This window comes from Aquarana catesbeiana, linkage group LG07 (assembly GCF_042186555.1).
Source record: "Aquarana catesbeiana isolate 2022-GZ linkage group LG07, ASM4218655v1, whole genome shotgun sequence".
NCBI lineage: Eukaryota > Metazoa > Chordata > Amphibia > Anura > Ranidae > Aquarana > Aquarana catesbeiana.
This window is the reverse complement of record NC_133330.1, coordinates 85,868,969-85,896,619: the sequence shown is the minus strand read 5'-3', so window position 1 is coordinate 85,896,619 and position 27,651 is coordinate 85,868,969. Positions and strand designations below refer to the sequence as shown.

The 27,651-nt window shown below is 44.2% G+C and overlaps 1 protein-coding gene across 2 annotated transcripts in view; it reads left to right on the top strand.

Moving 5' to 3' along the window:
• Positions 1-27,651, top strand: part of NUP210 (nucleoporin 210) — a 287,888-nt gene that overhangs the window by 156,443 nt on the left and 103,794 nt on the right. For both annotated transcript variants that reach the window (XM_073592410.1, XM_073592411.1), the window contains exons 22-27: positions 9,578-9,705; positions 9,803-9,938; positions 12,051-12,113; positions 12,737-12,916; positions 14,020-14,100; positions 15,652-15,783. In XM_073592410.1, the coding sequence (XP_073448511.1) occupies positions 9,578-9,705; positions 9,803-9,938; positions 12,051-12,113; positions 12,737-12,916; positions 14,020-14,100; positions 15,652-15,783 (720 nt within the window). The remainder of the gene's footprint in view (positions 1-9,577; positions 9,706-9,802; positions 9,939-12,050; positions 12,114-12,736; positions 12,917-14,019; positions 14,101-15,651; positions 15,784-27,651) is intronic.

Genomic DNA, 27,651 nt, shown 5'->3' with positions numbered 1-27,651 from the left:
AGCACAGGCTTTTCCTGTTCATAATTTACTTGAAAAGCTCATTTATTCTGAGTGGGATCACCCAGACAAACATTTTTTTCCGCCGAGAAAGTTTTCAACACTTTATCCAATGGAAGAAAAGTTTATTAAAATGTGGGGAATACCGGCCATTGATGCCGCCATTTCCTCCGTAAATAATAGTCTGACTTGTCCTGTAGACAATGCTCAGATGCTCAGGGATCCTGTAGATAAAAAGATGGAATCCCTATTGAAGGATGTTTTTTCCTTAGCAGGTTCAGTGGCTCAACCTGCAGTAGCAGCGATTGGAGTCTGTCAATACTTAAGAGACCATGTTAAGCAGGTCATCAAAGTATTACCTGAACAGCAGGCCCAGGGGTTTGCTAACCTTCCAGCGGCCTTATGCTTTGTGGTTGACGCCATTAGAGATTCTATCGTACAAACCTCCAGTCTTTCACTGGGGTTGGTGCATATACGTAGAATCCTATGGTTGAAAAATTGGTCAGCCGAAGCACCATGTAAGAAGCTCCTGGCGGGGTTTCCATTTTGTGGAGTTTCAGGAATTTGCCTCTCCTCGGTTTCTCAGATCAAGTGTCCCCAGAGATCCAGAGAAGAAGCAGTCGCTCCTTCTAGCGTTAGAGCAACTTTTGTCGCAGGAGGTCATTATGATGGTTCCCGCAAAGGACCGGGGATTGGGCTTCTATTCCAACCTTTTTACGGTCCAAAAGCCAAATGGGGATGTCAGACCCATTCTGGATTTAAGGGATCTGAACCGATTCTTAAGGATTCAATCCTTCCGCATGGAATTAATTCGGACAGTAGTTCCCACCCTGCAGGGAGGAGAATTTCTGGCATCGATAGACATCAGAGATGCATATCTGCATGTGCCCATTTTTCCTGCTCATCAGAAGTTTCTGCGCTTCGAGGTAGGAGGGCGCCATTTCCAGTTTGTGGCTCTGCCTTTCGGGATAGCCACTGCACCTCGAGTGTTCACAAAGATCTTGGCTCCTCCTCTGGCCAGATAAGGGCTCAGGGTATAGCTGTCGTAGCATACCTAGACGACCTGCTACTGATAGACCGGTCGGTAGCCTCTTTGAATGGAAACTTGAGGACCACAGTCAGGTATCTAGAACACCTAGGTTGGATCCTCAACCTAGAAAAGTCTTTCCTAAAACCAGTAAGAAGACTGGAGTATTTAGGTCTGACTATAGATACAAGCCAGGAGAAAATATTTCTACCCCAGGCAAAGATCGCTGCTTTAAGGGAGCTGATTCTGGCAGACAGGACCAAGAAGGGTCCCTCTGTCCGCCTTTGTATGAGGCTACTAGGGAAGATGGTGTCTTCATTCGAAGCAGTTCCCTATGCTCAGTTTCATTCAAGAATGCTGCAACACAGTATTCTGTCGACCTGGAACAAGAAGGTTCAGGCATTAGACTTTCCGATGCACCTGTCGCATTCTGGAGATCCGGGCGATATATCTAGCCCTAAAAGCCTGGACTATCAGGCTACAGGGTTGTCTGGTCAGGATCCAGTCCGACAATGCCACAGCAGTGGCTTATGTCAATCATCAGGGAGGCACCCGGAGCCGAGCTGCTCAAAAGGAGGTGAACCAGATCTTAATCTGGGCAGAGATGCATGGTGCCATGCATATCGGCAGTTTTCATCCCGGGAATAGAGAACTGGCAGGCGGACTACCTAAGTCGCCAGCAGTTACTTCCAGGGGAATGGTCTCTGCATCCCGATGTCTTTTGGGCCATATGCCAAAGATGGGGGGTTCCAGATGTAGATCTCTTTGCATCCCGATTCAACAAAAAGATAGACAGATTTGTGGCAAGGACAAAAGATCCTCTTGCATGCGGGACGGATGCGTTGGTGATTCCGTGGCATCAGTTCTCACTGATTTACGCATTCCCGCCTATTCTGCTACTGCCACGACTCCTTCGCAGGATCAAGCAGGAAAGGAAGTCGGTACTTCTGGTGGCCCCCGCTTGGCCCAGAAGGACTTGGTATGCAGAAATAGTAAGGATGACGGTGGGTTCCTCGTGGACCCTACAGGTACGCCCAGACCTGTTATCTCAAGGTCCAGTGTTCCATCCTGCCTTACAAACACTAAATTTGACAGTTTGGCTATTGAGACCCACGTTCTGAAGAGTCGTGGGCTCTCAGGTCCTGTCATATCTACCTTGATTAATGCAAGGAAGCCAGCTTCCAGGATGATTTATCATAGTCTGGAAAGCTTATGTATCCTGGTGTGAATCCAGAGGTTGGCATCCCAGGAAATATGTCATAGGTAGAATTCTTGATTTTCTACAATTAGGATTAGAGCTGAAGCTGGCCTTGAGTACCATCCAGGGCCAGGTCTCTGCTTTATCAGTATTATTTCAGCGGCCACTTGCTTTGCATTCTTTGGTCCGAAGCTTTATGCAGGGGGTGATGCGTCTTAATCCTCCGGTTAAAGCGCCCCTAAACCCCTGGGACTTGAACTTGGTCCTGGCTGTGTTACAGAAACAGCCTTTTGAACCAATAAGTCAGATTCCTTTGGTCTTGTTGACAAGGAAGTTAATTTTTCTGGTGGGCATCTCTTCTGCTAGAAGAGTTTCAGAATTAGCAGCCCTTTCCTGTAAGGAGCCTTATTTGATTATACACAAGGATAGAGTGATACTGCGCCCTCATCCTAGTTTTTTACCGAAGGTGGTTTCTGATTTTCATTTAAACCAAGACATTGTTCTGCCTTCCTTTTTTCCAGATCCCTGTTCTTCGGAAGAGAGATCTCTACATTCGTTGCATGTAGTAAGAGCAGTTAAGGCCTATCTCAGGGCAACTGCTCAGATCCGCAAGACGGATGTTTTGTTTGTGCTGCCAGGGGGTCCCAATAGAGGACAGGCAGCGTCAAAAGCTACCATTTCTAAATGGATTCAACAATTGATCATTCAAGCTTACGGTTTGAAACAGAAGATTCCTCCGTTTCAGATCAGGGCACATTCCACAAGGGCTATTGGTGCTTCTTGGGCAGTGCATCACCGGGCCTCTATGGCTCAAATCTGCAAGGCCGCAACCTGGTCTTCAGTCCATACATTCACCAGATTTTATCAGGTGGATGTGAGAAGGCATGAGGATATCGCCTTTGGGCGTAGTGTGCTGCAGGCAGCGGTACAGGGTCCTCAGGTCTGATTGCACCCTACTTGGTCGTGGTTTCCCCCCCCTCAGGTAGCATTGGTCTGGGACATCCCATCAGTAATTACTGTGGCTCTGTGTCCCGTGATGTTCAAGAAAGAAAATAGGATTTTTTAAAACAGTTTACCTGTAAAATCCTTTTCTTTCGAAGGACATCATTGGGACACAGAGGTCCCGCCCCTCTTCTAATGCACTATATTGCTTGGCTACAAAACTGAGGTATCCCTGCAAGGGGAGGGATTATATAGGGGGTTGAACTTCCTGATAGGGTGTGCCAGTGTCCAATCACCAGTGATACCCTATATAACCCATCAGTAATTACTGTGGTTCTGTGTCCCGTGATGTCCTTCGAAAGAAAAGGATTTTACAGGTAAGCTGTTTTAAAAAATCCTATTTTTGCCCACATTAATACAGACTACATAATGTACAGTGTCTGCATATTAACCTTTATGTAATAAAAAACAGCAATTCGATATCTTTTCTTTGCAGATGCCCTAAAGTGATAACATCGAAAATGTTTGCCATGGGTACCATGTTACTATTTTATTCGTACAGGACACTGAAAATCTACCCTACACTGTGCGGCCTGAGTTTTTTTTGCTAGTGCCCTAAAGTGACAGACCTCTTCTAACCTGTGGAGAATTCACTCTTGGCTATTTATTATTTTACATTGAATCTTCAATCAACTCTTCACTCAGTGTGTTACTGTCTTCTAATAAAACAATAGAAGCAGTACATCTAGATGGGTGTAGTTTGGTCTAACATTGGAAACCATACCTGGACCCCATACCATGCAGATGGCCTGTAATGTTGCTTTGGGCACTGGATCCTGCATGTGCCCTCTCCTCAGCTCTTTGTGCAACTACATGTAGTTAGCAGGGTGTTATACAAGTCCTACCTATAGAGGGACTAGCGACATGGACAAGGTCACCCTGTTTACTGAACTGATACCATTGCCCCTAATCCTGAACAGTGTCCGTTTTATACCTTATAGCTATCGGGAAACTGAGGCTGTGTTTGGAATCTATTCAATTAACAGCGTAAACATTTCAAACTCGGTGGTAAAACGTAACCACTCAGAGCTTAGTCTCAGGTGGATGACCAGGTATTACTTCACACCACAGGTCACACACTTTAATGCTACTCCTAAAGCCCCTATAAAGTACTCAACGCTTCCTCCCATCCTTTGCCACAAGGGTTTAATACAGAATGGTCTACACCTAGGTTGCAGTGCTATCCTTTCAGGAGATGCTTACCCTTTTTACACACTCTACTTCCTGAGTACCCCACAGGAATACCCTAACTCCTAACCCATAACAATGGCGGAAACCAGGCGTAAGGGAGCAACTGCAAAATTTCAGGCAAAAATTTGTTCTGCCAAAGACCAGTACAACACTCATTCTCAGAGTGACGAAGCTTCTCTTGCAGGATCTGATTTTAACACCAGTCTCTACTTCTGATTCTAGCTCTGTTTTTTTTAGGCATGCAGCAAGGGGTCTACCTGACCATGGCAGACTTTTCTGCAACTTTCACGATGTGACACAATGCAACTTGTCACAATTTCTTACATAACCAACTGCTTTAATACAGCAATCACTGTTTGGGCCTCAAAACTGCAGTCCTCCTTCTCCAGCTCCGCTGTCCTTACCTGAGTCAGATTCGGATATGCCTGCCCTGGAAGAGGCAGACATTGAAGTGAATGAAGAGGACCCACAGCAGTGCTAGAGGAAGCCACAGAAGTTTTCTTTCCACCAGGTTCTTATGAACTTGATGTTAAGGCTTCAAGCAATATGCTTGCAAATGTGAATATGCTCACTTCTGCTGTGAGCATAAACCTTGGCATTGTCGCACCTAGTTCTGTCTGACCATGCACCTTAGGTTACAAAGAGACCTGCTAAAGAAAGGCATTCTCTGTTCAAGAACAGATAGAAGGGTCGGTTTGAGGATCGGGTCTCCAGAATAGATTTCCACCCCTCCAAAGGTCATTTTCTAACTCTATCCAGTGGAAAGAGAGTTGACTAAGGAAATGGTCTGTTCCGGTGGTAAGACTGTTCAGTCTCCGTCTTCACACATCTCTGTACCAATTGAAGATGTTTCTTCTTTCAAAGAATCTGCTGATAGCCTTTAACAATGTCAAACTTTCTATCTTTACTCTTTCAGGCCCACCTCTGCAACCATCCAATGCTGTAATTTTGGTCTGCAAACCACAGCTAACTGGATTAGGTCATTAAACAACCAACACAATCCTGCATTCCAGGCCCATACCTCAATTGCCATAACCAGCCAAATATAGCAGTTACCTTCTGCCATGCTTTTTTGTGTCAATGCTGTAGTACAATTTGACACAACTTTCCAGGATGACTTTCATTTACATGTGCAGAATCTTATCAGCTGGATTTGCCTGCAAAATATGACTTCCACGTATGCCCTTTAAAGGAGATCATAAGTTTGAGACAGTTGATAAATTAAAGAGATCACAATAGGAAAAGAAGTTCTTCCACAGAAAAAATATGCAAAACATCCTCTCTCAGCAGCCACTACTTCCCCAAATTGCAGTGCACCTCAACGGTCCATTTAGGCTTCCAATTCCAAGCCTCAGTTCAGCTCTTCCTTTCAGTATTAGACCTGATCCACAAAGCCGAACAAGTCTTCCCCAAAGCCCTCTTCCCACTGAATCGCAGACATCCTAGACCTGTGGTTTCAAAGAAGTATAAGAGTTCAAAACTCTACCCCTTCACCGTTTTCTTCTTTCAAATTATCCAAAATTTGCCCAACTACTTTCAGATTTGCAAAATGCCCTGAACCATCTCTTGTCCCAGGGATTAGTCGACCCAATACCTCTAGAGGACAGGTTCAAAGGCTTCTACTCAAACCTGTTCACACTACCTAAACCCAACAAGGGTATTTGTCTTATCCTGGATCCAGTGTTAATTTTGGCAGCAAATTTCAATTTAGTTTTAGTCTTAGTCTTAGGACTGAAATGGCATTTTAGTTTTAGTCCCATTTTAGTCTTCTGCAATTGTTTTAGTTTTATTTGTATTTAGTCAACTAAATCTCCAGTACATTTTAGATGACTAAAACTCATTTTATTCATCTAAAATATAATGGGTGTAATTAAATTGTAAGGCATTAGTTAACATTTTTCTACAATATCCAAACTCGTATACTGCTGGAGTGAAAAAACTAATATGTTGTTATTTATGGTATTGAGGTATGAACATGCACTACAGACCAGTGTTAATTTTGAAGTCAAATTTCAATTTAGTTTTAGTCTTAGCCTTTTGACTTTAGCCTTTTGACTAAAATGGCATTTTAGTTTTAGTCTTAGTTGTATTTTAGTCGACTAAAATAGTATTCATTTAGTCGACTAAAATGTTTTAGTCAACGAAATTAACACTGACTGGATCTAAAACGCATGCCTTCAAATTCCAAAATTTCGCATTGGAATCCGCTCTGAGACAAGGGGAATACTTGGCATCCGTAGACAACCAAGATGTCTATCTTAATATTCCCAAAAGGGTCTCTGATTCTGTCCTCCCTACTTTGCAAAAAGCAAGAAAAGGCACATCCAGAAAGATCTACCTTCGTATCTGGCAATCGTGCCTCGTATGCTTGTCTTCCTACAATCAGGGCTTGACCAGAGCTTTGCTCTGAGCACTCTGGAAGGACAGGTTTCTGCCGTGTCCATTCTTTTCCAAAAACATCCAGACTAACTCTTTTGTTAAAACCTTTATGCAAGGTTTATCTTGCATCAGGCCCCCTTGAGGCACCCTGTACTTCCTTGGGACCTTACTCTGGTTCTTTGCCTTGCAGAAACCACCCTTTCAGCCCATCAGCGTAATCCCACTTAGATGATCTCTTCCACAAAGTAGCCCTCTTCATTGCTAATTCATCCGTTAGATGTGTCTCTAAACTAGCGGCCCTCTCTTGTAGGGAGACATTTCTCATCCTTCACAAAGACAAGGTAGTCATACAGTCAAGGCAGTTTTTCTCTGCTATGGTGTTATTTTCCATCTCAATGAAGAACTTGTTTTTTATGCATCCAAAAAAAAAGAATTGATCTCTACTGCTTGGCCATAGTCAGAGCCATCAGAATCTACCTCAAAGCTACGGCTTCCGGTTTGCCATACACTCAGAACCTGATCAGTTATGTCCTGCTTCAAAATCTGCTACGTATTCACCCCACCATATCGGCGAGAATCTCCTGGGTATGTAGACATCAAGTCTATCTTGCCCAGTTTGTAAGGCCACCATCTGGTTGTCTGCTCATACCATTTAAAAGTTCTACCAGGTGGACATCCAGTCTTCTGCAGTTGCAGCTTGTGGCCACAAGTTTCTTGCAGCGGCACTCTGAAGTTGGGTCTGTTGACCCCTGTTATTTGTGCCTATTGGTGCAGTTCTGTTTGCCTAAACTGTTGCCCATGCTTCTCATTCATTGCTTGGGGACGTCTCGGGGTCTATGAATATTCAGTCTGTGTCCTGCGCTATACCATTAGGATAAAAGGAATTAGACTTGCCTGTAAATTGTAATCTTGGAATACAGTACGGGCCCGGGCTATCCTCCCTTCTAATCCAATATTACTCTGCTTTACTTGCTACAAAACTTCTATCATTGTATTAAGACAGTGAGGAATTTAGTTAAAGTGGTTGTTAAGCCACTCTAACCTGTATACACATCAGCACTGCCTCCTATTGTAGTATCCCCCTCTATGTGTGATTTTATAAAAATAAATTCTGCAAATACCTAATTTCACTGCCGAGACTGCGATCACATGACCAGCCAGCTTTCTCTTTTTCTACTCTGAGAGATGCAGCAGGCAGGGCTGAGATTCCTCTGCTGATGTCAGTCTGGAGGGGAGGAGGAGAGAGCTGGCTGGTCATGTGATTACAATCTCTGCTCTTAAATGAGTTATTTTCAGCATTTATTTTTATAAATCATTCACAGAGGGGGAAACTGCAATAGGAGGTAGTTCTGATGGTGTATAAAGGTTAGTGTTATGAGAGCAACAGGAGGGGGATGGGGAGGCTCACACACAGACAGAGAGGGGAGGGAGGAAGAGGACACAGAAGCAGAGAGGAGATCAGATAGCAAACTGCTGATGACAGAGGCACATAAACTGACCACGGTGTCTGGTCTCAGCAGCCATGATACACTGTGGTCAGTTTACAGAGGGGTGGGGAGAAACTGGCAGGATCAGCCAGGTTTTTTAGGTGTTACAGGGGGCCAAGTGACACAGGACAAGCACTGTGTCATATAACATGCTTTAAAGGAGTAGGATACTTTTGTTAACACACAAAAAAAAAAAAAAAAAAAAAACAACGCTTTAAGAGTTGATTGAAGAGCCATTGTAAAATATTAAACTAGTTAGCCAAGAGTGAACTTTTCATAGGGGAGAAGAGGTCTGAGACACCTTAGGTCACTAGTAAACAGAGGACTTGTTGGGTGGTGTAGGGTTATAAGGGACCTCAAAAGCTCTGCCAGTGTCCAGTCGCCTGAAGGTATCAGTCTATGGATATTCAGTCTGTGTCCTTTTTTGTAATCCAAAATATGGAGTTTACAGGTCTAAAACATTATTTATTTATTTATTTTTTTTTAAGCTGTACTTTCCCAGCGGCTAATTTGTTTACATAGTTTATTTGGAAAGTGATATGTTTTAAAGAAACTGTCACTTTACTAAAGTGACAGTGTGTGTAAACTCCCCACTGCAATCTAATGATGCACCATTTTGCATTGGTTCTCTAGATGCTTCTTCCTGTTTGCAGTTGGCACAAAATACCTGGTGGTTCCAGGTATGGGGGGAGCATGGGACCTCCTTCTAGGACTTCATCTTGCAGCGACTGAGCCTAGCAACCAGTCACTAGGCCTCAGCTTTGTCACATATCTTGAGGGGGTGACGTCACCACTCTCTCTAAGCCAGGAATATGCAGTTAGCGGACCTCCAGCTGTTGCAAAACTACAAATCCCATCATGCCTCTACCTCTGGGTGTCCTGCTTGTGGCTGTCAGTCTTGCTATGCCTCATGGGACTTTTAGTTCTGCAACAGCTGGAGGTCCGCTAATTGCATATCCCTGCTCTAAGCTAAAACATTTTTATAGATATTCCAGGTATTTTAGTGGCAGCTGCAATGGGGAAAGTGGCAATGGGGGGATCACTAAATAGATCAGTATCAAGGTGATGGGTCTTACAAAATGACAGTATCTCTATAAGGTTGTTTTTTCTGATGAATTGTTTGTCAAATTGTTGGACATTATTTTAGTGTATAGTGATTGTTTTTGGACAACCTTTCTCCATTATTGATTGGCTGTGCTGCCTTTTTCTTTCATATACATTAGCAACTTTTGATGTTACGCTTTAGACTATACATGTTAACATGGTGCAATTAAACAGCTGTCCTTTGCTGTACAGGTTGAAATTGGAAAGTCTATAAAAGCATATGTGAGGGTCTTGGATTCTTCTCAAATACCATTCCTTGCTAAATACTTTGTCTACATGGATTTGGATCTTGGATCTTCATCACACATTGTATCTATTAAGTGAGTTTATGCAACTTTTAAATAAGTTTAACACTTGTTTAATTACTAACACATTGTAACTGTACTCTTTTTGTATTACTTTTTGCTTCTTTTACAGAGCCCTCAGTGAGAAGGTTGATGAGTTTACAGCAGTTTTTGTTGTCCATGGTCTTGCTTTAGGACAGACAAGTCTTACTGCATCTGTCACAGATAAAGCTGGTAACAGAATTGATTCTTCAGCAAGATCACTTGAGGTAAGCTGAGGATTTACCAGCAGTGGACCACAAGGGAGTAGAGTTCAACCATTTACTGTGGTCTTACCCAGTCATAGCTTGTTTTTGGAAACTGGTTGTGGACCTGCTTTTTACTCTCCTTTCTACTCACTCATGAAGTACCTCTACTTGGACTTCTCGATGAGGTGGTATGGCCCATATAGGTCAGATTTCTGAAAAACTTTTTTTTTTGTTTTGTGCATAAGCAGATCACACTTAAATGTCTCTCAATTTATTAATGCTGTCAACCAAATCCTACCTTATGAAAGTCATATTTGAACATAGAGGGTGTCTTTTGTAAAAATTATAAGATCGTGGGACATTTGACGCAATTTAATGCATGCTATAACTGTCAATGGATGAGGAACACATTTCCTTTTAAGATCTGTCTGCAGGATAAATCTGGTGCAACTCTACATAGTAACTAATTGGCTTCCAAGTTTTATTCTCACGGTTTAATTGAACAAGCTGGTTACTATGCACAGCTACACCAGCTTTAGTAAATCCTCCCTATTGTGCGATCATAGTAAGAAGAGTTCTCTGAGCCTCGGTTCACATATGCTGTGCTGGAAACGCAGCAAATCCTGTGCGTATCATGCATCGCATTGAAATCTCACCACGTTCATGCAATCTGCTGCGGGTGTCCATTTTAAATTAACGACACCCCAAAATAGTTGTCAAAAAGCAGTGCGATTGCCAGATTTCCAGGTACCTTTTTCGTTCATTGCGATTTGAGCCCATACAAAATGAATGGGCTCAAATCACACTACAAAGGATTTTACAATTTTAAAAGGAATGCGGTGTGATTCCTGTCTGAATCACTTGCAGTCTCCCGCACTGCTCCTCTGTGAACCCAGACTAGGTTCGCACTGCCACGATGCGACACATTGCATGTGATTTGCACAGGATTTGCACCGCATTTCTGTGCAAATCACATGTGATGTCTGTGCGGTGTGATTTGAGCCATTTATTTTGTATGGCTCAAATTGCACCGCATCTGCACCAAAATGGTGCAGGACCCTCCCATTTTTTTATATACTGATTCAGGCAATTGCACTGCATTTTTTGAGCTGTTTTGGGGTGTCATTCGTTTAACATTGACACCTGCAACAAATCGCATGAACGCTGTGCGATTTCAATCTAGTGGGAGAAACGCACAGGATTAGCTGCATTTCCCGCATCGCAAATAAGAGCCCTTTCACACTGACAGCGCGGGGGCGTCGGCGGTAAAGCACCGCTAGTTTTAGCAGCACTTTACCAATGTTTTAGACCCCCGCTAGCGGACGAATAAAGGGTTAAAAGCGTCTGCAAAGCGCTTTGCAGGCGCTGCCCATTGATTACACCGCTCCTAAAGCGCCTCAAAGAAGCTGCTTGCAGGACGTTTTTAGATGCCCTGCCAGCACAGCGCCCCAGTGTGAAAGCACTAGGGCTTTCACACTGGGATTGCAGATGAGGCATATTTCAGGTGCTATTTTTAGCGCTAAAACGCCTTCAGTGTGAAAGGGATCTGTGTGAACGGAGGGTGAATGGCAAAGAGAGCAGGGGCGGGTGGGTAGTTTAACTTTTGTGAACTACAGCTTTTGTTAACACTCACAGTGTCAGAAGACATCCACTTAGGTCAGTATCTGTGGCTGTGAAGGAGCAAATGGAGAAAGATTTATTTTTTTCTTTTTCAGAAACAAACACCTGCAAGTAATATGATACTCATAACATAACAAGTGTGTGTGTACTCTAAAAATCCCCATAAAAAAAAAAAAAAAATTGGCTTTAATACTTGTTAAGAATTATACTTGGGTAAGAAAACCTCTTACTGACAAGTTTGTGTGCTATGGTTAATTTATCTGCTAACTTTAGTCATTTGGGGACCATATTTTGAGTTATAAGTGTCACTGCCTTTTTCCCACACTGTCTACTATTCACTTTTTTTCCCAGTTCTTTCCAGATTTCTGGTTTAAAATTCGTATAAGCTAGAAAAAGTGCTGTTATGAGATAACATGCAGTAGCAAAAAGAGTTATGCCAGACTTTATAATTAATTATGGCTTTGGGAGGCATGTTTTTTTTTATACCTCTTACTATTTGTTAATGTCTGACAGGTATTCCCTCCATTCCGACTCCTGCCTCGGAGGATTACACTCCTTATCGGTGCTACAATGCAGGTGAACATTCTTTTCTGTTTAAGACTGGATACTGTATACATTTCAGCTAAATTAATATATAGTGCAAGAAGCTTGCAGGGTGTGGTAACCCTGAGCAACCAATAACATTGGTCTCTGTTGGTAGTACACATTGTGCTTTGCTTCTTGTACTGTTTGATTTATTAAGCAGATGTGGCTGACCTACAAAAATGGAGCCATTGCATTGCCGCTATGGCTCAGTTCTGCTCTTTCTTTGGAAAGGTAAAATCTTTTTTTTTTTTTTTTTTTTTTTTTTTTTTTTTTTTTTTTAGTGGACATAAGTAACTTTTTTTTTATTCTATTTTTGTTCCCACTTTTTGTAGATTGTGTAAGTGTGTGAATTTATAGGGGAGTATATGAATGGTTGATGTGTTTGTTTTTGTTTATTTTTTTATGTATACTGCACTGACAATTTCAGCAGTGCTTTACACATTTACAAAGTAAATGTTCACATTGCAGGTATATGCGCACACTAACCCAACAGCCTTGAGAGAAAGTTAATAGTAATCCTGCCAATTTGCTTTTTTTTTCTTTTTTTTTTTAAAGATATAATGGCCTTGTACATAATATAATTTTACTCTTTGTTCTTATCCTTTTATTTTTAGATTACATCAGAAGGTGGCCCTCACCCACAATCTAACATCATATTTTCTATCACAAATGAGAAAGTTGCTTCTGTGAGCACCAATGGTCTGGTGAGAGGTGAAACAATCGGCAATGTATCTGTGACTGGTGCCATACAGGCTATTGATGCAGAATCTGGAAAAGTGGCTATTGTGTCAGAGGTAATGTTGTGCAATTAATCATTCTCTTGTTTCTATATTTTACTTTTATATCTGAAAAAAACAAAAACAGCATGAGGGGAATATTGTATAAAAATTTGGAGTCTCATATGACTAGACAAATACCATGGATGTGTCAAGGCAATAATGTTCATCAGCAGTGTAATATGGGATCAGTTTACGTGTAATAAGAAGCCGAGTGTTTTATTAAGCAGTCTCCTATATTTACCCACTTCCCACCCGGCCTATAACAAAATGCCAGGCGGTGGTTCAGTTATCCTGACTGGACATCATGTGACGTCCAGCAGGATAAGCCACGAATGCATGCCCTAGGGCGCGATCGGTGATGCGGCGTGTCAGTCTGACACACTGCATCACCGATCTCGGTAAAGAGCCTCTGACGGAGGCACTTTACCACGTGATCAGCCGTGTCCAATCATGGCTGATCACGATATAAACCGGAATAGCCGTTTATTGGCTTTTCCTCACTCGCGTTTGACAAACTCGAGTAGAGGAGAGCCGATCGGCTGATTGTTTATCAGCGCAGCCCCCTCTGCGGATGCCCACCCAAGACCACCAGGATGCTGCCAGGACCACCAGGGATGGCCACCACACAGGACCACCAGGTTTGCCACCCTAGACCACCGGGGATATGCCCTTTAAAAATGCCTGCCAGTGCAATCAGTGTCACCAATAAGTACCCATCAGTGCAGCCTTTCAGTGCCCACCAGTGCCACCTAAGAATGCCTATCGGTGCCACCTTATCAGTTCTCATCAGTGCAGCTTATTAGTGCCCATCAGTGAAGGAGATAACATACTTTTTTTACAAAATTTTATAACCAAAACAAAGAACCTTATTTTTTTTTTTTTTCAAACTTTTCGGTCTTTTTTTATTTGTTTAGCAAAAAATAAAAACCGGAGAGGTGATTAAATACCACCAAAAGAAAGCTCTATTTGTGGAAACAAAATAATAAAAAAAATTTTGGGGTACAGTGTAGCATGACTGCGCAATTGTCATTTAAAAAGTGAAAGCTGAAACTTGGCTTGGGCGGGAAGGGGGGTAAGTGCCTGGTATTGAAGTGGTTAACCAATTTTCTGTATTTCAGGATAAAGTAGAGGTTGAAGTAATCCAGCTGAAAGCTGTTCGTATTCACGCACCCATCACCAGAATGAAAGGTGGCACACAGGTGAGTCATTGGGGGCAGAGCTCACTTTCTAAAATTATCAAATCACACAGATGTACCAGTGTGCTAATGTAATGTGTGGTACCAAGATGGCCTTGTATTGTGGTTTTTTTTTTTACTTTTTTTTTTTTTTTTTATGTTTGGAAAGTGTAATTTGAAACTCCTTCCTTTTTTTTGTTTTTTTTATTTATTTATTTATTTTTTGCTTTAATAGTTATGATGTGACATTCTGAAATGCTTGCAAGTCCTTTGTATTTTTAAAGCAGACCTTGAGTCATTTTTTCATCTTTCTATCTATTAAATCTTCTGCCGTTGTTTTGACTTAGTAAAACATTTTTTTTCTGCCAGTAAATACCTCGTACAGCCCACTTCCTCTTTCTTGTCTGGTAAAACGCCTAGTCTTATGACATCATACACAGCTCGCTCTCTCACTATCTTGAGAGTTTGCCAGGGAGGGGGGATGAGTCATAAGAGGGCCAATGAGAGCTGTAGGGCTGCCGAGCTGGAGGTGTGTGTGTGTAAATCCAGGAAGTGAACAGACAGCAGTTTCAGCTACCCACAATTAAAATGGATGCAGCCAGGCTCATTGGAGGGAGATTTTTGCAGCATATTTGGCAAGTACAGAATCCCAGTATATATAAAATATGCAAAGTGGTTGGAGGAAATCTTCAGAACGGCAAAGATGTTTTTATTACAAATTATTTGAGCAGACCGCAGTTCCTCTTTAACATAATGGTATTTTCACTAACATGTAATGGTGAAGAAACAGTAATGAACACCTCAGCAAAGACCAAATATATATTTTGTTAACTTTATTGAACTGCATTTTAATCTTTGACAAGTAGAAGTCCTGCATAAGTCTTACACCTCTGGATGCCTGCATTTACATTTATTGGCTATGAAAGCTGCTTCTTCGTCCCTCTCTGATTTGTTTGCCTGTTGATAGTGGGAATTAGCTTTTCATGACTTCAGGAAAGGTTCCCTGTAACAAAGTGAAATGCAGAGGAACGCAGGAGAGGAAGATAACTGCGCGTAGTTTTTGGTGCTCTTAGGCGGGAATTTTACTTTTAAAATTTTTAAAAATGTAACAAGTTGACTTTAAATGTATAAAATTATAAATACTTGAGTACTAATTTAGAGCTTTGCAGAGTCACAATTAAGAATGTAGAGTGTGCTAAAAGAGAATAATTTAAAAAAATGACATTAATAACCATTATGATAATAAAAAAACATATTTCACTTTGTAAGGCAGGATTTATTTTGCTTGTTCACTGTATTAAATTAATATGAAAGTAGCATGCAACATTTTTGGATAAAACTCTGAAACTGTCATGGAATTGTAAACATTGTTTGCCTGTGTAATATTTTCAAATATTTTGTGCTGCTAAGATTTAGTACATATTTCCCAGGTGCCTGCTATCTTTGATTTACAGGCTAGTTTGTAGTTCTAATATCTTATGTATTTTTTATGTACTATTGTGTGCTTGTGCACATTAAAATGTTATGCATCCATAATTAGTTTTCATAATGCAATAATGTTTTCATTCACAACAGATGCCTGTTTATGTAATGGGAATATCTAGCAACCAGACACCTTTTTCATTTGGTAATGCTGTTCCTGGGCTTGTTTTCTACTGGTCTGTAGTAAAGCGGGATATTATAGAGGTGAAGAGTCGACATGATGAGGTGAGGTTCTTTTATCAGCTTGCTAAATAACTGCAGTATTAAACATGTTTGTATGATGTGGGAACATTTCCCAGCTCTGAGTAACTTACCTAAAAAGGTCCAGGGTCCTTTTAGGCCCCGTTCACACTGGGTCCCTGGGTGCGTCAGCGGTTACCGTCAATTTTGCGGCGCTATTCGGCCGCTAGCCGGACGCTTTTACCAACCCCCCCACCGCTAGTGGCCGAGAGAGGGTCAAAACCACCGCAGTGCTGCCCCATTGATTTCAATGGGCAGGAGCGGTTTATACACTGCTCCAAAGATGCTGCTAGCAGGACTTTTTTTAGCGTCCTGCCAGCGCACTGCTCCAGTGTGAAAGCTATTTTTAGCGTTATAGCGCCTGCAAAGCGCCCCAATGTGAAAGGGGTCTTATTGACTCTAGTTCAGAAACACCCTGAAGTAAGTGGAGTATGCAACACTGATCTGAGATATAGAACTAGAACTGCAGGTTGAAAATGAAAGATACAATCCAATTACTTTAGTCCATTTTGTATATATTAAAATCAGTAAGTGGCAGCAGGAGTATTGAGAATAAATGTAATATAAAGCCTGTTCACTACTCTGGTGCTCATGGGTGGCTCCAGGCCAAAATTTTTGGGGGTGCTGTGCAGGTGCTGTAACAAAAAATAGAGGGTGCTGACGTGGCGCGAGAAGCGCACCGCAAAATGTGTGGGGGTGGCTAAATTGAGTGTGGCCAAATGTCAGTGATTCTTCCCAATCTATAGCTTGTAGTGTGCCACCTTTCCCTCTTTGTATAGGTTAAAAAGAGCCATATGCAATATGCAACACAAGTGACCCCTATTAGAATTTCACATCAACAAAGTTCATTAGAATTGTCTACAAGCATATTGAATCCTCTGCAAGCTATTAGCAGCTACTTCCGTGCACCATCACCCACTGGGTGAAAACTCACCAGAGGTTAAGGTAAGGTAGTGCAGCATCATGTTATTTGGCACAGTGCATTTTTGAATGCACTATTTTCTCGAATCGTCTTCCAGGGCAGCATCCGAGAGATAGGCTCCTCCTCCCTAAAACAGGAAACACATTAGTCCACTATTATAAATTTCACAGTCTTACCTGTGTGCCTCGGTTGTTTTGTGTTTTCCTCCGGACCCACAGGAGCTGCAAAACGTTTGTTATTTTTTCACTTGTCTCTGTGCTTGTTGCAGGAGACCCCCTGCCAACATCCCATACAGCCCAATGGGCCTTGGGAGGGCGAGCAGGCGCAGCACTGAGCAACTTTGTTCAAGCCTGAGATTTCGCCCCTACTGAGGGGTCTGCAATCATCCCCCCAGGCTGCAGGAGGACTCTGTCATCCCCCCCATGCCGCTGCTCTAGGTTCTGTGCTCGTTTTAACAAGCACCCCCCTCACTGGCTTTTCGGGAAAACTGGGGCCCGCCAGGGGGATACATCAGATGCACTAGATGGCCGCCCCCCTCGCCGCCACCGCAGCGACAGAGGATCAGGTAGGGGGATTTTTACCTTCCATCCAGGTCCCTGGTGGCCGCGGCCGATACCCCAAGCCAGGCAACTGTTCCGGCACCCGCTCTCCGGGCGGCGCAGCGGCGTCCTCGCCGCCACACAGGCCGCTACATGGAGCCTGGGGGTGTACCAAGATGGTGCCAGGAGGAGGTTCCGCTTCCGGGTGGCGGACATTTTCCCGTAGCCTATCTCCAGGAGGAGATAGAGCGGGACACACAGGACACCCAGGGGCGGGAGTTTAAAAAAAAAAAAGAAAAGAAAGAAAAATAATAAAAACAAAAATTAGAATACAAATTAATTTTTAATGCTACCCTTCCTACCAGTATCATGGGTATACTACAACGCAGCGGCATGTGCAGGTGTGTCCACCAACCTGCACGGGGTCAGCCGGGGGCGGAGCTTATGCAGGAAGCAGTTAAGGCCCTATAAGCAGAGGATCCTGGTGGCTGATCATATCTGACGCTTCCCCACCCTGCCCTGCAGATCCTGCAAGTCAGGACAGCTCCAAGGTAAGCCAGAATACTCTTGAATTATCTCTGTCTTAACCTCTCTACAAGACTGCCTACCTACAGGCAGTCTTTGACCACCTGTCTCACGGGGATTTTTGTTCACTATGCTTGCTTCTAGGCAAAGACCCCTGAGGAAAGGAAGGTTAAAGGAAAAACATGTGCCTCATGCAGCCACAGGCTTTCCCCAGATTGGAAAAAGCCCCTGTGCCAAAAATGCATAGACAAAATGGTGGCCAAAGAATCACAGAGATTTTTGAATGACCTGCTCAATTCCTTTAAGAAAGAAATTCAGAGCACCATGGCGCCACTACGCTCAGCCATTGAAAAATTAGAAACACCATCAAGTGCCACTCAGGCCAGTATCCCATCTACCAGCGGAACATACACTCCGAGGGATAACAAGGTACAGGCAGAACAAGAGGTGGATTCAGATGAATCCGAGCAATCTGAATTGGAAGACGGTATCTGTTCAGACTCAGAGGAGGAAGATGACACTACAGACTGCAACCTGTTTCCCTCAGAGGATACAGACAGTCTTCTTAAAGCCATCACTGACACTCTAGGCATTAAAGAACAGAAAACCGCAGAACTCACTATACATGACAGGATGTACAAGGAGCTACAGCCCAAGAAGCCAAGAACGTTCCCTGTACACCAAACCCTTAAAGACATAGTCAAAAAAGAATGGGAAGACCCAGAGAAAAAACTTTTTATACCCGCAGATACCCGTTTGCGGAAGCAGACATCAAAACCTGGGCTAAATGCCCCAAGGTGGATGCCTCTCTGGCAAAAATTACGAACAAATCTGACTTGGCATTTGACGACGCAGGTACCCTAAGTGACCCCATGGACAAGAAGATAGAAGCCCTCCTGAAAAGGGCATGGGAAGCAGGGGCGGCAAACCTAAATCCGGCTATTGCTTCCACCTGCACAGCCCAAACCTTGCTAATCTGGTTAACCCAGCTGCAAGAACTACTGGAAAACGACACGCCCAGGGAAGAACTAATAAAAACCATCCCCACACTAACTAGAGCGGCAGCCTTCTTAGCAGATGCTTCAGCAGAAACTGTCAGAATATCCTCTAGGACCACGGCACTACTGAACTCGGCCCGCAGAGCTCTGTGGTTGAAATCTTGGGGGGGGGGGATGCCCCTTCCAAGAACCGTTTTTGGGATCCCATTCACTGGAGACCTACTGTTTGGTCCTGAACTTGAAACAGTCCTGGATAGGACTGCAGCAAAAAATAAGGGGTTCCCTCAAACCAAGAAGAAACAAGGGAAGGCGCTGGGGGTCAACAAAACAAGAAAGGCAAAGGTGAATTCATCCTCAAGCCTACTACCCAAAAGAACAAAAAACAATGACTGCCTTCAGGTGGGGGGCAGATTGGCGGCTTTTTCCCACCAATGGGAGGAGATAACAGAAAACAAATTCATATTGCGCACCATAGCGGACGGTTACGCAATAGAATTCTCCACCCGCCCCCCCAACCAAATACTTAGCGACCATGCTACCAAAGGACAGCAATCAAGCAAAAGTGTTTTTAGAATCCCTGCAGAAACTACTGGATCAGAAGGTGATTCGTCACGTTCCTCAAGAGGAGGAACAAAAGGGCTTCTACTCACACATCTTCGCAAAAAGAAAACCATCAGGCATACTAAGGCTGATACTAAACCTCAAACCACTCAACCGACGGATAAAATACAAGAGATTCAGAATGGAATCTATCTATTCGATCAGGAACATCCTACTGCGGGAGACATTCATGGCAACACTAGATTTACAGGATGCCTACCTACATGTCCCCATAAGGGAGGATCACCAAAAGTTCCTAAGGTTTGCAATTCAGGGGCCAGCAGCTACTCTGCACCTACAGTACACAGCTCTCCCCTTCGGAATCTCTTCGGCACCAAGAATATTCTCAAAAATAATGGCGAAAGCACTAAAAGGTCTAAGACAGCAGGGTATTGGAATAATACCATACTTAGATGACCTACTGTTCTTTGCGGACTCAGCAGTAATCTTAGAAAACAACCTGCGCACAAGTATGACCTATCTGCAAAACCTGGGATGGATAGTAAACGCAGAAAAATCTCAAATGACCCCAAGCCAGAGAGTGGTATACTTGGGATATGTGCTGGACTCCAGACTGTCAAAAATTTTCCTAACAAAGGAAAAGGACGAAAAAATTACACAAGCAATTACCTCCCTGCTAAGGAATCATTCCACAACAATCGGGCACGGAATGTCCATACTAGGACTGATGACGTCTTCCATTCCAGCCATTACCTGGGCACAAATTCACATGCGACCCTTACAGAACTACATTCTGTCCCAGTGGGATGGCAGGCAAGCATCCCTAGACAAGTCCATTCCCGTCCCAGCCACAGTCAAACAAACACTCTACTGGTGGCTCAACCCACTTCGGGTCATCGAGGGGCGCAGATGGGCTCAAGTCAATCCAGTCAGGATCACCACCGATACAAGCGCCCTAGGATGGGGAGCCCACATGGAAGGGCTGTACTCACAAGGGAAATGGACATCCAAATGGTCACAAGCCTCCTCAAACTTGAGAGAGCTGAAAGCTGTGGGGGAAGCGCTAAAAGCCTTCAAGCCAGCATTACAGGGGAGAGATGTAAAAATACAATCGGACAACGCCACGACCGTCGCATACCTAAACAGACAAGGTGGTACAAAATCCCAAAAATTGATGAGACTGACACAAGCTATCCTATTATGGGCAGAAGCGAACACAAGATCGATATCCGGTATTCATCTGAAAGGAACAGACAATACATTGGCAGATTTCCTGAGCCGGAAAACGATAAAACAAACGGAATGGTCACTAAACCAAACAACCTTCACTCAAATCACTCAAAAGTGGGGAATACCCGAAGTAGACCTATTCGCTTCCAGGGCAAATGCAATCCGATATTTTTCTCCCTGGACCCTACAGATGGCAACAGCGGGGTGGATGCTTTCAACCAAAACTGGAAATGGCATCTGTGCTATGCATTCCCTCCAACTGCCATAATCCCAAAGGTAATCCAAAAAATCAAGGCAGAGAAAACAACGGTGATACTAATAGCACCACACTGGCCCCAGAGAGCATGGTTCAGTCACTTGAAAAACCTCAGCATACAACCTCAGCTGACACTGATGGGCCGCCCGGATCTACTGTCACAAGGCCCAGTCAACCACCCGAACCACAAAATCCTGAAGCTCTCGGCTTGGTTACTGAGAGGGTAAAACTCCAGAACAAAGGCCTGTCAGAGTAATCAACACCATCTTAAACAGCAGAAAGCCGGTAACGAGGGCCATCTATGAGAAAATAAGGAAAAAATTTGTTTCTTGGTACAAAGACAGACCAACCTCCAACGGTGGGATAATTCCAATAGTTTTGGACTTCCTACAAGATGGTGCAGACAAAAACATATCACATAAGACTGTGAAATTTATAATGGTGGACTAATGTGTTTCCTGTTTTAGGGAGGAGGAGCCTATCTCTCGGATGCTGCCCTGGAAGACTTCTTAGAAAAAGAGTTACCAGGTACCTAACTCTGTTTTTTGTGCAGTCTGGTGCGATTTGCAGCCATTCAAATAATAGGCTGCAAAATCGCACCACTCTGAATTGCACAGAAACTTGGAGCAAGCTCCTTTGAAAACTGATTCACGCGCATTTTGCTTTTCAGAGGTGTTTGGCAGGTGGTGAGGAGGTGATATATTACTTCTTTACCGCCTGGTTTACACCTACAATGGTTGTACTTTCAAACTGCAATTGCATGCATAGCAGTTATAGCTTTAAAATCAGCCTTTTCACAACCTGTCAAACATTCTTAGATCACTTTTTAGAGGAACAGTGGTGCCTGTTCCACTTGTAAAACAGCCCTTAGCTGCATTTGGCTGTGGTACCCTTAGGGCTTCTTTATACATGAGATTGGGGTTGGTAAAACCCGGTGGTCGAGTCACACTTTTACTTTCCCCAATCCCTACCACTTTTAGCTGCAGAGGCAGCAGCCAAAGGTGTACACATGCCATGTTCTGCCCATATAGCTGGTGTTGTGCATCTATATGGGCTCAATAGCATCTTTATGCTATTGTGTCTACAGTATATAGCTGCTGTTGTGCCCACATAGCTTTTACTGTGCCCTATTATGCCCACTGACCTTAACTTCTTGCAGCACTTCCAGCTGTTGTGGATTCCGCTACCAAGAATGAGAGGCGGAGTGCTATTGGTATCACTCCACCTGAACTATGGACAAGGAATTGGCTCATGAGGCAGGCTTGATGTCCCCACGGCCATCTGCAACCTCCAGCCCTGCTTCTCTTGTTCTGTGGCCGGCTGCAGCCTTTATCCACAATCAGTGACAGAAAGTCGGCAAGCCCAGGACCTACCAGTCACCTGGATGCGATCGACTGGTAGATCGTGGTCCATGGGTTGCCAACCTGGGCTCCAGTGGCGGTGCGTCCATTAGGGGAGCTCGGAGTGTGCTGTGAGTATAGGGGGTGTATGAGGAATGCATGGAGTGTGCTGTTAATATAGGGGGTGTATGAGGAATGCATGGAGTGTGCTGTGAGTATAGGAGGTGTATGAGGAATGCATGGTGTGTGCTGTGAGTATAGGGGGTGTGAGGGATGCATGGAGTGTGCTGTTGAGTATAAGAGGTTTATGAGGGATGCATGGCGTGTGCTGTGAGTATAGGGGGTGTGGGGAATGCATGGAGTGTGCTGTGAGTATAGGAGGTGTATGAGGAATGCATGGAGTGTGCTGTGAGTATAGGGGGTGTATGAGGAATGCATGGAGTGTGCTGTGAGTATAGGGGGTGTGGGGAATGCATGGAGTGTGCTGTGTGTGTGTAGGGGGTGTGGGGAATGCATGGAGTGTGCTGTGAATATAGGGGGTGTGAGGAATGCATGGAGCGTCTTTATTTTAGATCATTTTCTGCCGTTTTTAAAAAATTAAGTGATTTTTTTTTTTTGGGTGGGGGTGGCCTTGCCTAGGGCACAGCATAGTCTAGCACTGGCTCTGTTTGGGTACTGTAAATCAGGCACTCCTGATCTGGGGGAGGGGTAGTCTAATGATTGCAGTGCCAGTGCCCAAGGCAAATCAGAGTGCCAAGATCACAGGACAAGATCTGCTGACATAAATCAAATGACAGGACTACAGAGTGGAGTCTCCCTCCCCCTCCCCAGGCTCAGCAATCAGCAGCAGCTCCCTTATAAAAAGAACAGCCATTAACCATCCTAATTCCTCCTCGGACCACAGCCAGCCTGCATAACAGGAAACCCCCCTTCTTCCCCCTTCTCCTGTCAGATGACAAGCACTGCAGACTCACTCAGCTCTCTGCCTACAGCAGCTCTGCTCCCTCCCCAGCGGTCTACCAAGGAAACAGCCAGCAGCTCAGCAGTCATCGTACCTTCATTGCTTCTGGGCTCTCTCTCTGTTCCACCCCTCTTCTTTCATCTTTCTTGCGCCAGATGCAGAGGCACCATGTGACACAGAGGCTTTTAAAAGGTAGCACCTCTGCACAGCATTCTGAATCAATCCGCTCCCCTCTCAGTAGGGACTAACTAAACATCAGCGGCTTATGCGGCTGTATCCCTCCTCTGCAAAAAGAGTCCCCAGCCAAGTAGCAGACAAGATTCACAGCAGGTACAATATTATTTAAAAAAAATAGTGTGAATTTTATGCCAATACCTCAGTGGAATTTTTGGGGGTGCTATGAGGGTGCTTGAAAATTTTTTGGGGGGGCTTCAGCACACCCAAGCACCTACCTGGCGCTGCCCCTGCTGGTGCTGCTTGCTTTAAAGGGTTTGTAAACCTGAGACATGAAATATGAACGACTTGACTTGAATACTTGACTCAATTAAGAGCACTAAGTGTAATTCCTGTCTGCTTTTTCATTCCTCTGCAATCTGCTAAATCACTTCTGACAAGTGTTTTCCTGACGCCAAGAGAAAAAATGGGAGGCAGCACGCAGCCTGTGATTGACCGCCTCAGCTCTGTTCATGGGGTGTGTCCCTTCCCTCCAATTGGCTCTCAGAGCTCTCCTCACTTATGCTCTTCACAGTGTATTTCAGCTCTGTCCCCTTTTTCTGAACTCTCCAACAAACTTTATAAATTCAGCACTTTGAATGGATTAAGAGAAGAAAAGACTGCAGATAAACGGGTACAACTTATAAAGGAAGATATGTTTTAACCTGAGACCAGTCACTTCACTGGGTATATGTAAGGAATTACAACCACTTTAAGTTTGTTTCTTCTTTTAGTGTTTTCTCTTTAGTTTTCTGCAACTAAAACACTGGATATAAAGTCTGCAAAAACATCATAATAAATTGGCACTTTAGGGAGAATGAGCCCCCCGTTTATCAGCCTTTTACATTAAATGATATGCATATAAATTTTTAGATCTTTGGCTCTACAGATTGTTTTGACATGTGGTTGCCACAGTAACTAAAGTGGTTGTAAAGTCTACAGGGTTTTCACCTTAATGCATTCTATGCATTAAGGTGAAAAACCTTCTGTGCTGCAACTGCCCCCGAGCCACCACCCCCCATACCTCCTTTTCCTGAGACCGTCCGTTCCAGCGATGTGCACAAGCCCAGCGACTCAGCCGCTGTCTTCGTCCTCTTTGGATAGATTTATAGCAGCAGGAGCCATTGGCTCCAGCTGCTGTCAATCAAATCCAGTGACGTGGGGGGCGGGGCTAAGTCCTGCTGTCTGTGTTAATGAACACATACTATACAATTTTTCTTTCGATTTTTTTTTTTTTTTTTTTCCCCCTAAGACTTACCAAAACTATATAATATGAGGTCAAACCAAAACACTTTCAATTTGTGTGCAATCAGGCAGGCCTGTGCACATAGTTGAAGGTAAATCTAAAGGAAATTGAACAACAAAATTTGTATAATGTGTATCCAGCTTAAAGGTGACTGAATGGCTGGCACCCGTATAAAAGGGGCCTACGTTTTACTGGGTGGATGTTCTGTCCTCATCTGATGCCATCTTCAGGCAGTTCTTTGAGCTGCAGGCCTCCCCGGTTTCATTCTTTTGGGGGCGTGTAAGTGTTTTGTTACTTTGGCCCACCCCTCATCTACTTCTAGTACTGCTTTTCTACAAAACTGATGCATTTTGGGTATGGGAGCTGTTAAACCCAGCGGGCAAATTACTTCTAATGCATTCCATTGTTAATTTCCTCCTGAAGGTGTCACAAAAACAATTATTTCTAAATTACGTAATCCTATGCTTCCTAATGAAATCCAAGAAACAGATTTTAGGCTTGTTTCACACCTAAGTAGCTCTGTGAGCTGCGTTTGCGCAGGTACGGCACCCCATTCATTTGAATGGGCTGCTGTGCCTGCAAATAATGGAGGAAAAAGGTTCCTGCACCTTCTTCTTCCTTTTTTTTTTTTTTTATCACACAGCCGGAGGGAAGTGACATGGTGCTTTTGCACCATGCGATTTCTCACAACCGAAAACATGCTGCGGTTCTGCAAAGGAGTAGTACGATTGGCTGTGGATGGTTTGCGGGTGTGAGAACAGGTGCGATTTACATACTGTCCTGCACAAGTGTGAACCTAGCCTTAGAGTACAAAAACAGAAAAAAACAAGCGAACGCCCACAGGTCAAGGCAGCTGTACAAACCTTGTAACAGAAACAAACGAATAAAGGTGCAGCACTCAAAACGTAAAGACAACACAATTTCGTGGAGAAAACCATGAAAAAAGTTCTTGAAAAAAGTCCAGTAAATATTGTGAATTCAATTGTCCTCCAAAACTGGAAGAGATACTCCACCGCATGCAGATAACAAGAGGTGACCCTAATCTTCCACCCCTTATGCACTCTCTAGAAATATGCCATATAAATGCATAAAATAACAACTCTCTAAAGCTGGAAGTGATAATCCATCACGTGAAATTGAAGTTGGGCGACATCATTCCTCCACCGTTTATGCACTCACCAGACGTATACTGTGTAAACGCATCAAATCTCTACCACAATATTCCACGGGGACTCTGCACTCCACGTTATAGGACACATCAATATGGTCAAAAGCTGTATAGAAAAGTTCACCATACAGACCAAAGAATGAAAGCTGTCCGTCGTCCCAGTAAACTGGAAGTGGCGGTGTGACATCAGCAAAATAGGCCCATCGGAACACGTTTCGTGTGCACGCACAGCCTCAGGAGATACGCCTCCTGGGGTGGAAGATTAGTGTCCCCTTTTATCTGCATGCATTGGAGTATCTCTTCCAGTTTTGTCAGATCATTGAATTCACAATATTTATTGGACTGTCAGTTTTTTTTTCACTATATTGTGGTGTTTTTGAGAGCTGCACCTTAATTTCTCAGCGTACAAAAATTCTGTGTTCTTATGAGAGCATGAAAGTGCAAAGCTACATATTTTCATTCCATTGCAGTTTGCCTTAAGAGGATCTGATTTATGTGTAACCAGTTCCCGTCCATGCTATAGCGAAATGACAGCTACAGCGTGGGCCTACATTGCCAGGAGGCTGTCAATAGACGGCCTCCCGTTTCCTCGCTCCCCACGTGCCCTCGTGAGCGCGCATTGGGGAAAATCTGTGCTGGCCGTGTCCCTTGGACACAGCCATTCACAGATCGATGTAAATGGTCAATCAAAGCAGCCATTTACTACGTGAGCAACATGGCCAATGAGAGATGATCTCAAATGTTAACATATGAGATCATCTCTCATTGACAGCCCTCCCTCCTCACACAGAGACCGCGTGTGAGGAGGGAGAGCTTCTGGGCTGAATCGTGAGTGATTCTACCATTACATCAGTGTATACAGTGCCAGTTAGGATCAGTGTCAGTCTGTGCCATCAGTAATCGGTGCAATCAGTGCCCATTTGTGCCACCTTGTCAGTGCCCATTTGTGCCACCTTGTCAGTGCCCATTTGTGCCACCTTGTCAGTGCCCATTTGTGCCACCTTGTCAGTGCCCATTTGTGCCGCCTTGTCAGTGCCCATTTGTGCCGCCTCGTCAGTGCCCATTTGTGCCGCCTCGTCAGTGCCCATCTGTGCCGCCTCGTCAGTGCCCATCTGTGCCGCCTCGTCAGTGCCCATCTGTGCCGCCTCGTCAGTGCCCATCTGTGCCGCCTCGTCAGTGCCCATCTGTGCCGCCTCGTCAGTGCCCATCTGTGCCGCCTCGTCAGTGCCCATCTGTGCCGCCTCGTCAGTGCCCATCTGTGCCACCTCATCAGTGCATATCTGCGCCATTAATTAGTGCCCATTTGTGCCATCAATCAGTGCCCATCTGTGCTGCTTCATCAGTGCCGCCTCATCAGTGCCCATGCCCATCTGTGCCACCTCATGAGTGCCCATCTGTGCCGCCTCATCAGTGCCCATCAGAGCAGGCTTGGCACACATCTGTGCCACCTCATCAGTGCAGGCTTATTAGCACACATCTGTGCAGGCTCATCAGTGCAGGCATAGCACACACCTGTGCAGTCTGTCACCACCAGCAACCATGTCCAAAAGACAAAATTTTAATTTGTGCTACCTCATCAGTGCCCATCTGTGCCACCTCATCAGTGCATATCTGTGCCATTAATCGGTGCCCATTTGTGCCGCCTCATTAGTGCACATCTGTGCAATCAATCAGTGCCCATCTGAGCCGCCTCATCAGTGCCCATCTGTGCCATCAATCAGTGCACATCTGTGCTCATCAGTGCCCATCAGAGAAGGCTTAGCACACATCTGTGCCACCTCATCAGTGCAGGCTTATTAGCACACATCTGTGCAGGCTAATCAGTGCCCATCAGTGCAGGCTCATCAGTGCAGGCTTAGCACACACCTGTGCAGTCTGTCACCACCAGCAACCA